General features: G+C 50.6%; 1 protein-coding gene across 3 annotated transcripts in view; it reads right to left on the reverse strand.

The window, feature by feature from the left end:
* Positions 1–17,699, reverse strand: part of GFOD1 (glucose-fructose oxidoreductase domain containing 1) — a 97,165-nt gene that overhangs the window by 54,870 nt on the left and 24,596 nt on the right. For 2 of the 3 annotated variants that reach the window (XM_044927285.2, XM_044927288.2), the window contains exon 1: positions 12,377–12,951. The exons of the other annotated variant lie outside the window; for it this stretch is intronic. In XM_044927285.2, coding sequence (XP_044783220.1) covers positions 12,377–12,401 — 25 coding nt within the window. In that variant the 5' untranslated portion in view covers positions 12,402–12,951. Of the gene's footprint in view, positions 1–12,376; positions 12,952–17,699 lie in introns of those variants that run through there. 3 annotated transcript variants of the gene reach the window in all.

Here is a 17,699-nt window from a genome sequence, read left to right on the forward strand (position 1 = left end):
AAACGCGATTTTTAAAAGTACTGTTTCTCCAGAAAGAGACAGACTTAGAGAATGAACTTGTGGTTGCCGGGGGAAAAACAGGGGAAGGGACAGGTAGGGAGTTTCGGATGGACATGTACACGCTGCTATGTTTAAAATGGATAACCAACAGGACCTACTGTACAGCTCGTGGAACTCTGCTCAGTGTTACGGGGCAGCCTGGATGGGAGGGGAGTCTGGGGGAGAATGGGTACATGTATACGTACGGCTCAGTCCCTTTGCTGCTCACCTGAAACTATCACAACATCGTTAATCAGCGATATGCCAACAGACACAAAAAGTACTGTTCCTTAGCAAACTCCTCCGATGTCCTTGGGACACTCGGTTGACACATGCATGAGCTACTTGCATTTCACAGATGTCACATCACGTTTGATAATAAAGGAAGGCAGGTGCCACCACCTGCTGGGCCAGGAGCCCTTGGACTAGGCACCTTGGGGATGCTGGGGGCCTTGATGGGCACCACTCCATCTCTGGACACCAGATGAGCCTCAGGATGCTGCAGCCCCCAAGCCTGGGAAAGGACCACGACACTTGGAGCTCAGCTCTGCCCAGAGAGAACAATGACCAGTCCCCAGTGGAAAGCTGGTGACAGCTTCCGGCCGGGCCGAGCGCAGAGGTCTGGGAGCACACGAACCTACAGCAGCACGATCGACATTTACACGCACAGGGCGGGGAATCCTGGGGGCACCAAACAGGCGGGAAACCCAGGTGGAAACAGGCTGCCCTTGCTACCAGCCAAGTTTTAGCGCTGAACTCCCTTTTCTTCTTAGTGCTAGAAGGCAACCAGCCCACCCTGCCTCTGTAGACGGCTTGTCCCTTCCCCAGCTCCCGAGCCTGGCTGAACGTCCTGGCTCTGGTTTCAGTGCTTCCTGGGCTAGAAGGTGAGCCCCGGTCCGGGGTGACACTCATCAGTGAGTGGTGTGAAAGCCGGGGGCTGGGGAGGAAGTGGGGAGCATGCGAAAGCAGAGGGGGAGGAGGTGCCGCGGGAGCCCGCGGCCAGTGGTGGAAACGTGAACTTGACACTGTCATGTTCCTGTCACCTTCTGATCTCCGGCACCCAGGGAGACAGCGCCTGCTTCTTCTTTCCCCCGCCTTTCACACCCGGTACGTGTGAGACCACTTCAAGGAAAAGGAAAAAAAGACTCAAGTGTTTAAATCAAGAAGCTGATTAACCAGCAGAATTCTCTCTATATAGCCAACAGAAGCACCTAGAACTTTCTCTGAGGGAATCCCCCGGCCTCCTCCTGGGGCAGGGAAAGGGGCCCTGCTCTCCATTATCTGCACTGTCTATGCCTGCCTCTTCCAACAGCTCTGAGCTGAAAGGGTCCCTGCCATCCAGCATCAGGAGCAGAGGACTCTCCAATTATTTACTTAATACACAAGGTCCACGTCTCTGCTTTTTCCCTGACGTGGCTCACAAGCACCACATTAAGACATCCATCTTCTCGATCATCCCAAATGTGGAGACAATCATTCTAATGAGCACCAGGGTCCCTGGTGGAGTCACTTGGGTACTGCCGATACAAAAAGCTTGGTGAGAAATGTAGTCAGGTGCTGCCCTAGGCCCCTCACTCAGACACTGGGCTTCTTAGAAACAGCTCTCTGCCCAGAACTTTCTGGAAGAATGAGACCCGAGCACAACACTATAGGGCAGCATGAAATGGACTGAGTGGGTTGGTAAAGAGTGTGGGATGCCAGCTTGGTAGAAACCCAGACAAGATCCTAAGAACATGAGCCCAGATGTGACCTTACAAAGAAGTGCTCACGGGTGCTTCACAAATGAAACACGGAGGAAAGACCCAGGAGGGACTGAGGCGGAGGGAGGGTCTGTTCATTCCAGGAAAGAAACAAAAGCAGGGGCATCTCCATGCAAAATGAGAGGCCCTGGCCGGCCACAACCCGCCTCCCAGTCACTGCCCTAGGCCGCGAAGTGACAAAAAGGCTGTAGGGAAAAGCTGATCCCTCCATGGCAGGCGCTGCACTCCCAAAGGGCTGCATGGCCCCGACACGAAAGGGTGGCTGCATTCGGGAGCTGGTCCCTTCGCATACCATCAACCAGGACATTCAGCTAGCTTGCTGATATTTCAAAAACTGCCCAACTGCCTCTGGGATGCAAATGAGGAAGGTTTCAGACACTACAAGGGATAGAGTCCATGGTCCTAGCAAGCAGAAAGGTGGGTGTTTCCTGCTGGCCAAGATCTTGGAGTCACTCAGATACTGCTGATACAAAAAGCTTGGCGAGACATGTAATCAGGTGCTTCCCTGGGCCCCTAACTCAGACACTGGGCTTCTTAAAAACAGCTCTCTGCCCAGAACTTTCTGGAAGAACCAGACCCGAGCACAACACAATAGTGTGTCATGAAATGGACTGAGTGGGTTGGTACAGAGCATCTTTCTTCAAAGAGCAGAACAGAAAAGAGTTATCCTGTGTATTAAGTTCATCACCTTCCAGGATAGCTACAAACTCCACCACTGCCACCTTCGCCTCTCCAAAGAGGACCCCTCCCTCCCATCAGAACATCCACCCTAAGGAGTCTCGATTTCCAACTTTTTCAAAAAGTTACTTCCAGTCCTTGCACTATAACCTTGTATGAGCTTAACTCTGTTTAACAGTCACAGCCTGACTGACACACTTAAGGAAGCTGACGCTTAAAGAGGTTAAGATGTTCGCCTCATATTTGGCCTTCTGGAGACTGACACTGGTCAAACACATCATAGGATTGGTTTTTAAGCAGTCATCGCGATGCCGAGGCAGAGAAGAGGGAAGAGAATAAACAACGGGAAATAAAAGAAGAATATGGGTTTCTGTGATTTCAAATGGAGCTGGTATGCCTGCAGGTCTGAGAAAGTCAGACCACGGAAGTACGGCTGTCCTGTGCACACCTAATCCAGGGGGCTCCGGTGCTCAACCCTCCCCAGCGACCTCTGCCAGCTCAGAGGACGCCTGCCTGTCTCAAATAAATGCAAGACCTGTCATTCTGAGCCTTTCTCTATGGATTCGAGAAATGTCACATCGGCATCTCAAGAGTACTCTTGGCAAGCAGAATGGCTGAGCTAGTGATACAAGTTGTCCTTTACTGAGCTCCAATGATATGTTGGGCACTGGGCTGTGTTATCTCTCTTTATCTTCCCAGGAGCCATATGTTAGATAATGTTAGCCCCACTTCATAGGCAAGGAAACAAAGCTCCTTAGCTCTAAACTTCTCCACGGTCTTATTTGAGCCATGGTTCTCAACAAGGCTACCCACGACAGGGAGAAGAAGAATACTTGAAAAAAAAAAATCTGTGCCTGTGTTCCATGCCCATTTATGATCTAGGATGTACCCTGGGTATCCAGAGTTTTAAGAGCTACCCAGGCAATTCTAACATGCAGTCAAGACTGAGAACCACAGCACCAGGGCAAGTAAATGGAGGAGGAAGGATCCAAACCCCATTCTCTCTGATTCTAGAGCCTGTTTTCCTATAGGACTGTCCACGGTGAAAGCGTCTGTCACTCAGTCGTGTCCAACTCTTTGCGACCCCATGGACTGTAGCCCATCAGGCTCCACTGTCCATGTAATTCTCCAGGCAAGAATACTGGTGTGGGTAGCCATTCCCTTCTCCAGGGGATCTTCCTGACCCAGGGATTGAACCCGGGTGTCCTGCATTGCAGATTCTTTACCATCTGAGTCACCAGGGAAGCCCCCATGGTGAAATGAAGACCATTATGTGTAACAATAATAATCGTCACAAGAAATCTAAACAAGATCGACTCTTCCCATCCAGGCTGCCCAGGTCTTCCATCCAGCTTTGGGCCTTCCAACTGAAGGATTAACATGGGTTCCCTGTGAACCATGCCTCCCTCCTAGACTGGAATCAATCAGTCTTCAGACATCTGCTCTCAGAGCTCTCCCTGGGCAGCTCTCCTCATTTCTAGAAATCCAAGAGCTCAGACTTCTTCCCATCCCCGGACTGGCTTGGTCTTCTGGAAGCAATTCTACCAACAAATGTTTTCCAAAATCAAAACCAGATCTGTTTCCTATTAAATTAGAGAACAGCTTTCTATGTCAACAGTCCTTGGGTTATTACCCATACAACTCTACTTCGTTTTTTAAAAAAATGCAAAGCCCTTTAAAAACTTTAAAATAAGCGCTGATGTCATCTTCTAACAAAGCTTCAGTTTTGCCAAACCGGTCCCAGCATCCGTCCATCCTGTTCTCAAAACATTCTCTCCTCTTCTCCTCTCTACAGATCTTCCCCATATGACGACGGGGACCACGGCAATCTTCTGGATTTTCAGACAGACAGGAATAAAGAGTGGAATATGGCCTGATGCACTGATGATTGCATCAGCTATTCAGAAAGTAATCAGACCATCACAGGGAAGTCCTTCCATGATCCACAACGGCCAGTGTTGATATTATTTCATTGCATGGTAAGCGTTTAGCGTTAAGCCCTCCTCCTCCAGAGTGAGGACAGCAATGTGCATTCAGTGTTGAAGAGAAACACATTTGATGTCAGCTCCTTGGATGAGGAGGTGAGTTGGGGATGTAGCCCAGACCAGTACTGCCCATTCCTGGGTTCATATGCTGCACCCTGTTCATGGGGAGCCAGCCAAGCCCATGGTGTCATGGACTCCACAGGGCTGAGAAGCCAGGAGGTTTATCTCACCAACTATTGTGGGTTTCCACCCGCTGTGACCTCAAGCTACCTAAGAACCCAAAGCCCAAGTTTCCTGAAGCACTCCGAGACTCCCTCCAGCCCCGCCGGTCCGTGGGCACCAGCGTGGGTGTCTGCTCTCCTCCTGTGTCCACCCGACATGCCTGTTGCCGCCACATCCTACAGGCTTCCACCTCCTCTTTCTGAACCAGTGAGGCTTCTGGTGAAAAGCTTCTTGGAAAACAGCAAATCTGAGATCACTGTAAACGATGGGTGTCTTTCAAACGAAATTCAGCCCTCATCACAGACGCACATGTTTCCAAGGACCAAGGGGCAAATGTTTCAGAGTTCTCTTCAATTTCACACTTTAGGCAGACTTTACCTTTGAATCTTCTCAGCTCCACTATAGAAAGCAATCTCTAATTATTGAGTGAGGCCCTCCCCCAAAGGTCACTAAGTTAATAACACAAACAACAGTCCTCCTGGAACAGCCCATTTATCTCACCAGCAGTGTGCTGACATCCTGTCTTCTGCACACGGCGAGGGGACTAAACACAGCAGAGAAGCCGTTCAGCCTCTGGCAGAAGGCGAAATGGAGGGAGACTGGGGAGGGAAGCAGAATTCTGGTGGAAGAGACAGCCGGCAGCCATCCAAGCTCTTGTCACTCCATCCCTCTAAAGGGCCAGATCTCCTGAGGTTCATGGAACACCACTTTATTCATATGTGAATATCGAGGAGCTAATATGCGTCTCAATGAGATCTCAAGACTGCCCGGTCACAACCCCCTGTTTGATCCCTATGGTAATGCTCTGCGCTTGTACCAGGCCCTGAATTTAAGATGGCCAAGCTCCAAACCCACCTGCCCTGCCAGAATAGCCATAGAATTCAAACGATTTAGGAAAACAAAACTCTCCTTTGACATTTTTCTCAAAGGCCAAGCAAGCAGATCATGTTCCCTGGCAGTGCCTGGGTTCGATCCTCTCAAAACCACAGTCTGAAGCTCCTCTGCCTACAGAACCATCAGGAATGACCGCTGGGTCTGCCATCTCTGTTATCCCTAACAAGTTTGCTTTCCAAAGAAAGGTAACATTTCTCCCTTATTCCAGCAGAATCAAGAGATGTACTCAGTAGGAAACACTCTAATGCTGCAGCCCAGAGGATGCACCAGTGTAACGACGACATGTCTCATCTTTAAGAGACCAGCAGCCTTAGGCCACACATGACACAGTCCGTCTGGCTGAGTCGCATGGTCTGCACGTCCATCCTTGCCCCTCCTAAGCCTCTCGGGCTGGACACCAGAGTGAGGTCCGATCGCTTAACACAGCACCACTCCAGGGACCCAGGCGAGTATGGCGGCCTTATTCAAAGAAACGCACAGGGTTCACATTTACCTGGTGATCAAAACTAAGACCACCAATGCTGGACAGAGATCTGCTGATGTGATTCCACTGAGAATGTGTAACCTGAATTTAACAACGAGAAGACCCAGTCAAACCCCACACAAGAGACATTCTTTTTAAAGATGAAGAAACCATATTCTTCTAAAATGCCACATCACAAAAGGCCAAGAAAGGCTTGACCATGTTCCAGACATTGCAACTGACATTGGCTAAAGAGATATAACAACTAAACGCAGTGCCTGACCCTCAGCTGGATCCAGTTTAGTGGGGGAAACAGGAGACATGACCAGATCCCCTGGCAGAACTGGAATACGGGAGGCAGATGAAAGCACTGTATCAATGATTAAAGTCACCAAAGTTGATCCACGTGTGGTGGCTACAGAAGAGAACACTCCAGTTCTCAGGAAATACATACTGAAATATTTAGGAAGTTAGGGCCATGATGTATGCAACTTACCCTTATACGATTAAAAAGAGAAAAAGAGGCATGGGCGTGTGTGTAGACAAAGAGCACAAGCAAGAACACACAAGTGATCAGTGTTAACAGCAGATGAATTGGGGTAAAAGATCAATGGTGTTCTTTGCACTCTTTCTTATTCCTGTAGCTCTTCTGTAAGCTTGAAATTAATTCTAAGTAAAAAGTCAGGGAAGTGATGCTGAGGGCCTGAACTGGAGCAGCACTGGCAGCAATGAATGAAGCACACAGAAGAGTAAACTCTGGGGTGACTGGTAGGATATGGGGGGATAAGGGAGAGAGATACCTAGGGTGACTTCCAAGTCTCAAGAGTGTGAGCCCAAGGGGCTTGTGGTGCCGAAGGATTGATGCATTTGAACTGTGGTGTTGGAGAAGACTCTTGAGAGTCCCTTGGACTGCAAAGAGATCCAACCAGTACATCCTAAAGGAAATCAGTCCTGAACAGCCATTGAAAGGACTGATATTGAAGCTGAAATTCCAATACTTTGGCCACCTGATGCGAAGAACTGACTCATGTGAAAAGACCCTGATGCTGGGAAAGATTGAAGGTGGGAGAAGGGGACGACGGTGGGTTGGATGGCATCACTGACTCAATGGACATGAGTTTGGGTAAACTCCGGGAGTTGGTGATGGACAGGGAAGCCTGGCATGCTGCGGTCCATGGGGTCACAAAGAGTCGGACACAACTGAGTGCCTGAACTGAACTGAACAGAGGCAGGAAAGGAAGCTGGCCTAGCAGGAAAGAGGAGATGCCTCTGAATAAAAGTGTGTTTTAATGGTTCCTTCAAAAACGTCTTTCTTAACAACTTTTCTAATTGGCCACCCCTGACTCTGGCTACAAGCCATCCTACTCAGGGGAACGCGTTCACATACACAGGTATTTTCTATTAATTGATACTTTTGCTTTGCAAGTGCCCAATCGTTGCACTCAGGTAAAGGCTGCCCCCTCACTCAGCCCAAAGGGAAGCCCTAGAAGGCAGAGGAGAAGACGGGTCTCCCCAGAGCCCGTCGCCCAGCCCAGCAGGCACGTGACGCAGCCAGTTCTCCACTCAAAGGAGATGCTCAGTAAAAGCACTGGCCAGCGGGTTCCCTTCTTTTCTGCCATTTTAGCCCCAAGGAAAGGGTGTTCTTATTGGTCTTCTACCAAAGAGGGATCTTGTGAACAATTCTGAAAAGAAAACAAAAGTTTCCAAATCCCATAGCAACACTCAGACTTCCTCACCAAAGCCACGAGGAGCAGAAGGTCTGCCTACTCCTCGCATGTTATTTGCGGCAGCCTTTTGCAGGATTCAGGGCCTGGCAGCGGCTCTTGAAGGATAAGGAGAAACACGCTTAGGCCACATGTAGGTAAAGGCAGCATCTCACCCCACTGAACTGTCAGGGGATTTACAGGCTCTCAGAACAGCCTCTGATGGCCATGCTTCTAGTAACTGCCCTCCAGGGGCTGGAGGCCTGGAGTCCCTCCTGAGACAGCTCTGTGCCTGCAGCTGCTGACTTCCAACTCTGCCTCTAGAGACAGAGCCAAAAGGGCTGCTCTGGACACAGGGGCTAATTTTAAATGCTGGAACATGAAACGTGGTAGAGTGATCTTCTGCCCTTAGGGAGCCAAATACCCAACCACCCGGGCAACCCAGGCCACCTGCAAGCAGAAAACACAGACGTTTAGACAAACAAATCTGTGACTTGGGTTCTCACGGCCCGTGAAAGATACGACAGCCAAACACAAGAGTTCATACTCTCCTCCACTTACGGTTCTTGCCACAAAGGGTGTAAGACGTGACCTCCCCAGAAGAGAACTCTATTCTCAACAGAATGCTTTCCTACAGCATTCAGGAAAAGCCATGTGGCTTCTATTCAAAGTTCACATAAACAGTCTAAATATGTTAAGGTTAAGACCTTGCATTTCCTCTCCAATGATCTTTCCCCCATCCATAAATTTTTTCTCACTTATATCAGACTAACTGGCTGTCCTGACTTGGCTCCAGAGAAACTATAACCTTATTTGATAAAGAATCTTGCTGCCAGAGTTGCCCTGATGAGCAGGCATGCCAGCCAAATTGTTTCAGAAAATTCCCTCTTTATTCTGGAAAGTCAAGCTGATTTTTTACACCTGGACTACAAGTGCTCTGGCCTCTCCATGGACAGGGCGACGACCAGATTCTCCGTGTGGCTGGTGGGGACATCAGTGCTAGGGAGGCAATGTTCAGTGATTTTAACTTACCTGAAGCTCCTCTTAGGGCAAGCAGAGGAACCCGGAACCTAGATGCCATGAGTTAACACTGGGGACGACACTGCCATGTGGGGCTTGCCTTCACTGGCTTTCAATCACTTTCAAGTCTATGAGTGCGGGACTCCTCAAGGCCACTCCCAGGCTTGGAAGGAGGTGAACTGGTAGAAGATCCCCAGAACTCAGCATATAGTTATACCCACAGCTGCGGGGAAAGAGTACTAAGCAAAACCAGCAAAAAGCAAAGGCACGTGGAGTGACGTCTGGGGGACACCAGGCTCAAGCCTCCGAGAGTCCTCTCCCAGTGGAGCCACACGGGATGCCCTTATTCCTCCAGCAGCCAACTGTGACCACAGGCAGGAAAACCCAGCAGAGACTCGGTGTCCAGGGTTTTATTGGAGACCGGTCACATAGGCACCCTCTGCCTGGCACGTGCCAACATCTCAGACTTCCAGGAACAAGCTGGTGTTCAGTATAAACTACACTGTTTGCACAAACAGGCAGTGGGCTCTGATTACTTCTTAGGGAAGGTTTTATAACAGCACAGGGAACTGTTTACCAGTCAAGCTCCCAGATGCCGGCCAAGGGTCAATCTCCCAACCCAGCCCTTCTCAGCGGAGCAGACTCAGGCCTGTGCAGCGAGTAAACCAAGACTCGGCCCAAGGGACGTGCATCCCAGACCCCAGCAACCCAGTATCCTCCTTACTAAGGTTCCCACCCGCCTTGATGTCAGTGTGGTTCACACCAGCAGGCTGGCTGCTTCCACACACAGGACTTCCCCTCCATCAGCTGTGACGGTCACTCTTTGTGCAGCCTTGGCGGCTCTGGCCAGAGTCCTTGATGGACATCACAAAATTTCTCAGAACCAGAAGGGCCCTGAAAGAACACTGCTTCATTTCCCTCAGGATACAGATGAGGAAAGGGACCCTTAGGGAGGGTAAGTGCCCAGAATAAGCCTACCTCTGAAAGCCTGTCTTCTTCTGCCAGACTCTCCCGGCCTCTGACACTGAGCAGGCCCTGATCCATAGCCTTCAGCCATGACCCACAGGCTGAAGAAATGAGAAACAGATGAGCAACGTGGAGGGCTGGGCCCAGGGAGCGGCCTGGCTGTGTGACGGGGTCTGGGGAGGGCTGCCTAGCAGCTCAGTCCTGGTGAACACGGGGCATGCAGCTCATCGAGCCCAGTGCATCCCCATCCACATGAGGCCCGCCTGCAAGTGTCCTGAGATTTCATCAGTGGAGCCTTCCGAGCAGCTATCAGGCAGGCAGTGGTTTGACAGCTCCAGGGGTTCCTCGGCTTGAGGCCAGGAGCTTGGGGGTCAAGGGCAGCCAAAGGCCAAGCAGCGTCCCTTGGCCCCAAGCAAATGGACTGTCATCCCAAAGCAGCTGAAATGTGAATTAGCAACGGGACCAGCAACACCAGACTGGAGCAGTAAAGAGCAAGGTCAGGGGGTGGTCCCCCAAGGTCATTGATAATCATCCCAGATCAAACCCACCTGGAAGGAGGGCACCTATATGCTGTTTTCTTAAAACCTCAATTCTTCATTCTCACTCACAGAAGAGAAGCAGACACATGGGAATGTGAGGAAGACTAAGGAGACCCTAGCTCTGCCTGGCTACTCTCTTAAATCGAGGAGGTAATAGAAAGGCAGGTTTGGACTTGCATGGTGGCTCAGTGGTAAAGAATCTGCCTGCAATGCAGGAGATGCAGGAGACATGGGTTAGATTCCTGGGTCAGGACGATCCCCTGAAGAAGGAAATGGCAATCCACTCCAGTATGCTTGCCTGGGAAATTCCATGGACCCAGGAGCCCTGTGGGCTACAGTTAATGAAGTCAAAAAAAGAGTCTGACACAACGGAGTGACTAAACCACAACAGCAAAGGCAGGTTTGGGTGGTGGCAGCTGCTTTCTAATGTGCAGACTGGGAAACAGGAAAAGCAACAGTCAAAGAAGAAGCTCTGATGGGAAATGAGACAGAGACCCTAGGGGCCTGGCTAGAATCCTTCCCAAGGCTGAGCCACGGCCCCTCCGTCTGGGGCTCCGCAGACACCGTATCCCCAAATCACAGCTCTGCCACCCAAGCCCTGTTATATCCACTCCTGGAGCTGGTTTCTGGGACCTGCAAGAAACACAGGCTTAAGGAATGCAGGTAGCTGACCAGACTTCGCTCCTTCACTATGATAAAGGAAGGCTGTGGGAACGGTCCAGATGAAAGGCGTCTGGAGACCCAGGGGCAGGGATGGCTGGGCCCGTCGGGTGAGACATCTACCCTCAGCACCTCCCCGGGCCTGGTCCGCAGCTCAGGGTGCTGGAGCCAGGCTGAAGACAGACTGCATCCCTTCGGAGTTTTCAGACCTGACCACACAGTTAACCAACCCTCTGCATTCCTTGTCTGTAAAATGTCTGACTGTACAGGCCCACCAGTCCTTTCCCAAAATCTGCGGTCCCAGATTCCCAGATTTTAAAAAGGTAATATGATGTGTTTGCTGGAAGTTACATATCACCCCCATGCTTTCCTGCAGCGAAACATGCAAATATGCACATGATGTGAGAAAATAAACGAATTGCTTCACACTCGTTCAGCTCAGGTACTGTAATCAAGAGAGTTTACACCAACAGAAGAAAACATTCGATTTTTGGAGTTGAGTTTTTGGTTTTGTTTTTTTTCCCCAGAATTGAGGATTAGGGACCGTAGCCCTGAATCCACCTCATCAGCTCACTGGGAGGATAACCTGGTTAATCCAGGCACAGTGCTCTGCAGAAGGCCTCCACCCGCCTGACTACCTTGCTCCGTCTCTCTCTCACTGGCTACAAGCTCCTTAAAACCCAGAGATAGCATCTTAGTCATGTTTTTACCCACCTTAGCACGTAGCAAATTGTTCTGCGCATAGCAAGGCTTGAATAAATGTTTGTTAAGTGAATAAACCTAGTTTCAAAGACAGCTTTTTTTCAGTATTCAAAACACAATGGATGCTTGCAAATTCCCCGGAGGGGACAATTACTTCATCATCTGAAGATGTGAGAACCTAGAAATTCAGGTGCTAACATCTGAAACGTTTTCAATTCACCCTTTTGAAAACATCTTCAAAAACACAAAAGGCTTGCAACTTTAAAACAAGCAAGTGAATAGCAGAGGTAATAGCAGAAGCAACTTATATTTAGTGAAAGCTAAATGTGCCAAGTCTTGTTTAAAGAACCTTACGTGTATTAACTTATCTGATCCATCAACCATTTTTTTTTTAAGTCGCCCAATTTACTAAAAGGAAGCAAGCCAATAACTCCAATAACTTGCTCAGGAACACACAGCTACCAAGTGGCAGCTGTCAATCACAGACTATCAAATCCTATAACACACATTCCCATGGCCTCGCCCGTAAGGTGAGCACAAAACCCCTTTTGCCCCTGTTATGGGCTGACCTGTGTCCACCCCCACCCACAAAAGACACAGTCCCAACCCTGTACCTATGAAGGTGACTTTATTGGGAAGGGAGGTCTTCACAGACCATCAGGTTAAAATGGGGTAACTGAATGGGGCCCTAGTCCAACATGACTGGCGTCCTGATCAAAAGGGGGACATTTAGACACAGACTCACATGCAGGGAGAACACCGCTGAACATGAACACGGAGATGGGTGGATGCTCGCCAAGCCAAGGAATGACAAAGATGGCCAGCAACCCACCAGAAGCTGGGGGACAAAGCTGGAATGGTGCTCCCGGGGGCCCTTGGAAGCAACCAGCCCTGCCGGCACCTTTGATCTCAGCCTTCCAGCCTCTAAGGCCTGTGAGAAAATTACGTTCTGTTGTTTACACCGCCCAGCTGAGCCTTGGTAGGGCAGGTCCGGGAAGCTAATAGAAGCCCATCAAGCTAATAAAACGAGGCTGGAGCCAGCAAGGCTGACGTCTCGTTCTCAGAGACTGTCCTGCAGTAACAGTTACTGACACCATGATGCACGCATGCTGGACCAGAGAGTGACAGATACAGGATGCTTGTGGGGTTTCTTGTTCACAGGCATGTCCCTAAATCCTATTTCCTGGCCACTCAGTGACTACTTCTTCTAAAATCAAACCAAGAAAAGACATTTCTGTGCTACCCAGTTGCTCCCCAGAATGAGCAATAGCACACTCACCCCTTCACCCACACCCACCCCGTCCATGAGCACATGTAGTTGTACACACCCACGCACCCACCCCCCGCCACAAAGCAGCTCTTCCCTAGCCACTGCATAAGACACTGCCTCACTCTCCACCTCCCACGGAGCTCGGCCTGTGGTGATTCAGAGGTGACAAATGACAGTTGGGGACAGATGCCAACACCTCCTGGTCCCTCTGGGGGTTGCCTGGCAGAGACAGAGGTGGCCCCCACATGGGACACCAGAGTAGAGTTGGGGGAAGAGGGAGATGGGGAGACCCCAGAACCTGGCTTCATCCTCTGGTTGCTACTCCTATCTGCTACCCCGACGTGAAACCTCGAGTAGAGTATCCATGCACTGGGGTGAGATTTTATACCATCCGATACTGCGGCTCCCAGTGGAGTTTAGGGTTTAGTCATCTGAGGCTCCCTGATCGGCATCTCTGGGCATGTGCACCCATCACACTGGGGTCCTGCACACACACACACCCACCCCAGCCCGCCTTCCGCCCAGGCCCCTGCCCCTGCCAGCATCCTTAGGGATTCTGGAAGCTTGGCAATGAGCAAGTACACCCTGAGATGGTGGTCAGGTTTCTGACTCCATCCAGACTGAGTTTTACGCTGAGGGTTGGTTCTCTCAGAGGTCCCTATCACTACATCACCGTGGTAATTCCAGACGCCCATCAGGGTTTTGTTTCCTGTGGCCCCAGCTCACAGAAGCCATGGAGAATCGTCCCAGGCAGGGAGGCTGCCACAGGTAGGGAAAGCAACCTTGTCTCTGGACTGAAAATGGTTGTAGAAATGCCAGAGATGATAACACAGGTTATTTGTCAAGAGAAAACCCTCATAATACTGCCCCACAGATTGACGGGAAATTTCTGAAACTGAAGACAAAGAGGTCTCCTTCAGCCCTAACAAGACAAACCAGAGGTCCCGCTAACGGCCCGTCGTCAAGGCCCTGCCTGGGCCCCCTTGCCTCCTGCCGGAAGCAGGGAAGCCTGTGCGGAAAGGTCTCAGCTGCGTTCACCACAGCTGCTGCTGCTACGTCACTTCAGTCGAGTCCGACTCTGTGTGACCCCATAGATGGCAGCCCACCAGGCTCCGCCGTCCCTGGGATTGTCCAGGCGAGAGTACTGGAGTGGGTTGCCATTGCCTTCTCCGGCGTTCAGCACAGACACCCACACAAAGCACCACATTCGATCAGGAGGAGCACAGGAGGTCAAACTGCCCCGTGGCCTTTCTGCACATCTGCGTCTGTCCACCCGTCTGCTGGAACCTGCTCTCACGGGGAAGGGATGCTGACTCTCCCAGGCAGCCTCACCTGCTCCCCCAGATGGTCACCGTGTAACATCTGCCTGGTCAGCCTTCTGCAGACATTTTCAGACAGCCACCATGGGACTCTCGGGTTTAGTGGCTCCTTGGCATATGGGATCTTCCCAGACTAGGGATCAAACATGTGTGCCCTGTATTGGCACATTGGTCCGTATAGTCAAAGCTATGCTTTATCCAATAGTCACATATAGATGTGAGGGTTGGACTATAAAGAAGGCTGAGAGCCAAAGAATTGATGCTTTTGAACTGTGGTGTTGGAGAAGACTCTTGAGAGTTCCTTGGACTTCAAGGAGATCCAACCAGACAATGCTTAAAGAAATCAGTCCTGAATATTCATTGGAAGGACTGATGCTGAAGCTGAAGTTCCAATACTTTGGCCACCTGAGGCGAAGAGTCAACTCATTGGAAAAGACCCTGATGCTGGGAAAGACTGAAGGCAGGAGGAGAAGGGGACGACAGAGGATGAGATGGTTGGATGGCATCACTGACTCAATGGACATGAGTTTGAGCAAGCTCCGGGAGATGGTGAAGGACAGGGAAGCGTGGTGTGCAGCAGTCCACGGGGTCACAAAGAGTCTAACACGACTGAGCAACTGAACTCCAACTGCATTTGCAGGCAGATTCTTAACCACTGAACCACCAGGGAAGTCCCAAGGGTCTCCACTTTTAACAAGTCCTTCGTGCACCCCCAACAGATCCACAGAAACACTCTGAAAAACTAACGCAGAAAAAGAAAAAGGCACAAGCCCAGGGAATGCTGGAGCTGGGACTAGAGCCTGGATGACGCTACACTTGATACTTCCCTTATGCCAGGAGCATTATTGATTATTGATGGAGAGCAGGTATTTCCCACTGTCAGCAACCATCTCAAATGCTTGCAGCTGGCTGTAATTCAAGGTCAGCAAGACATCCTCAACGTAGTTCTAAACTGGACTCTACAACGTGTGTTCTTTGGAAGTGGCTGTCGCTAGAAAAGTGAGCTTGGAGCTTTTGCGGGGCTCCTTTAGCAATGGCCTTCAGTCAAAAGCAAGGAGCATTTTCTATCCAGGCAACAGCAGAGGCTCCAGAGGAGATTCCTGGAGCTCGGACTGAGGTGAGTGGTTGAAATGGGGGTGGCTTCTCTCCTTCCCAGCAGCCTACCCCGTCCTGGAAGCCAAGAGACTGCAAGCTCTTGGAGGACAGGGACCCCACTCCCTTGCTTCCAATAGATTCAAAATAAACCTTTGTTGAGTTATTGCTGAGCTGAACTTCAGCAATTCCAGTGGGCCTCCCCAGAGGCCACAGATGACCAGTGTTGAATGAAGAGTTTTTGGAAAGAAAATGGGAATTCTATCAGTCCTGGGAATTCACCCAGAATCTACCTTAGGTTTCATTTCCCACCTCTCTGGATGGGGGACACTGATGCCACCCACATCTACGGGTTCCAGGGACATCAGGGGTACACCAGGAGTCACAAATTCCATCGGGCACAGCGAGTCCCCTTAAACCTGTCATGCTTGAAGCTGAGAGGCAACTCAGAAGAGCCGTGTTAGGGGCCAAAGGGCAAGTTCAAATTTTGTCTCTGAGTTTCAGTCTTGTTCTTTTTTTTTCTGTCCTGTTTTTGTATGTGATGGTTTTAGTGGTTTAATCACTCAGTTGTGTCCGACTCTTGCGACCCCATGGACTGTAGCCCACCAGGCTCCTCTGTCCATGGGATTTCCGGGGCAAAAATACTGGAGTGGGTTGCCATTTCCTTCTCCAGGGGATCTTCCCCACCCAGGAATCCAACCCAGGTCTCCTGCATTGCCGGCAGACTCAACCGACTGAGCTATGAGGGAAGCCCTTTGTTTTTGTAGAGAGTCTATTTTTCATCTCCCAACTTGGTTCTTTGGAAGCAGGGGCTCCATCTCATCACACTCTGAGTCTCCTTTGCAGCCGCTGGCTGAGTAGCTTGTAGGTACATGGAAGGCTCCTTCAGTGCCGCTCCCATGATGATGACGACAGGCAGCCCCCTTCGCCCCCCGCCCCCCGCCCCAAAGGCTGGTATCTCTTTGTGTCACCAAGCCAGAGCCGCTGGGGAGGGGGGAGGACACCCCGGTTCCGAGGGGGCAGGAAGCACCTGCCGTCACAGGCATGGCCCTGCACAGACCCTCGCCACGAGGCCGTGGAAAGCGCGCTGGGCCTCCTGAGTCAGCCACCACAGCTGCGATTCCTCCAACGCAGCCATGGTCGGTGAGCAACCCAGGGCCGCCTCCCCCTCTTGTTTTTCCATCCCCTGTCAGCTCACACCTTCCACCCTCCAGGGCAGGGCAGTGCCACTCTGCCCTCGAACTGCCAGCCCTCCTTCAGCAGTTGCTTCCTGTCAGCTGAATCCGCGAGGGCCAGCGGCTCTCTCCCGCCACCGTATCTGGTATGCATGGGGTGCACGCTCTTCTTCACCATGCGTTCCCTCTCTCTGACTTTAGAGAGAAGTCCATCACCCCCACCTCGCCCCAGAATCGGCTATTCTCAGAAACACATGGGAGCCGGGCTGTCTCTACCAAGACAGCCAGCGAGCAGAGGACCGGTCTTCCCAGCTCCAGGAGTGATGGTCATCCAGGAAGTCTCTTGTACACCATCGGGGCATCCGTGTGTACCAATGAGTCACCAAAATTCTGGGACACAGCGGGGCCACCTTCAGCCTGTCAGGCCTGAAGCTTAAAGCCCCAACAGCAGATCCAGGTGCCGAATGCCGATTCCTAGCTGTGTAACATCGGGCAAGTGACTTAACCCCTCTGTTTCTCCATCTATAAATGAAAACCGTCATTTCTTCAAAACGCAGTGCTAAGAATTAAGTGAGATGCCTGGCATATGACAAACATACTTTTAACAAAAAGGGCTGCATTTCTGTGCAGTGGCTTCTGACATCGTTCATCTTCACTGCTATCATTGGACCTGTTTAAAACTCCTCTCATTATCTACACCCTGGTGGCTCAGATGGTAAAGAATCTGCGTGCAGCGGGGGAGACCCAGGTTCAATCCCAGGGTCAGGAAGATCCCCTGGAGGAGGGCATGGCAATCCACTCCAGTATTCTTGCCTGGAGGATTCCATGGACAGAGGAGCCTTGTGGGCAATAGTCCACGGGATCGCAAAGAGTTGGACATAACTGAGCGACTAACTCTTAACATTATTTATACAGAGAGTCTCTGTATAAATGGTCTCTTAAGGACCATTTAAAAATGCAAACATTATTTATATTATTTATCAACAAGTAAATAAGGCTCTTAGGGGCCTGGGCCATTTACAATAATTCCAACTCGGGGGCTGGTTATTTTGTCCCCAGTCTTTGAATGTCTTAGTTAAGGCTCTTCCTAGAATTTCTATACTCATGGTGACTCACACAGTAAAGAATCAGCCTGCAATGCAGAAGACCTGGGTTCAATCCCTGAGTCAGTAAGATCTCCTGGAGGAAAAAAATGGCAATCCACTCCAGGAT

The sequence above is a fragment of the Bubalus bubalis genome, chromosome 2 (assembly GCF_019923935.1).
Source record: "Bubalus bubalis isolate 160015118507 breed Murrah chromosome 2, NDDB_SH_1, whole genome shotgun sequence".
In the NCBI taxonomy this organism is placed as follows: Eukaryota; Metazoa; Chordata; class Mammalia; order Artiodactyla; family Bovidae; genus Bubalus; species Bubalus bubalis.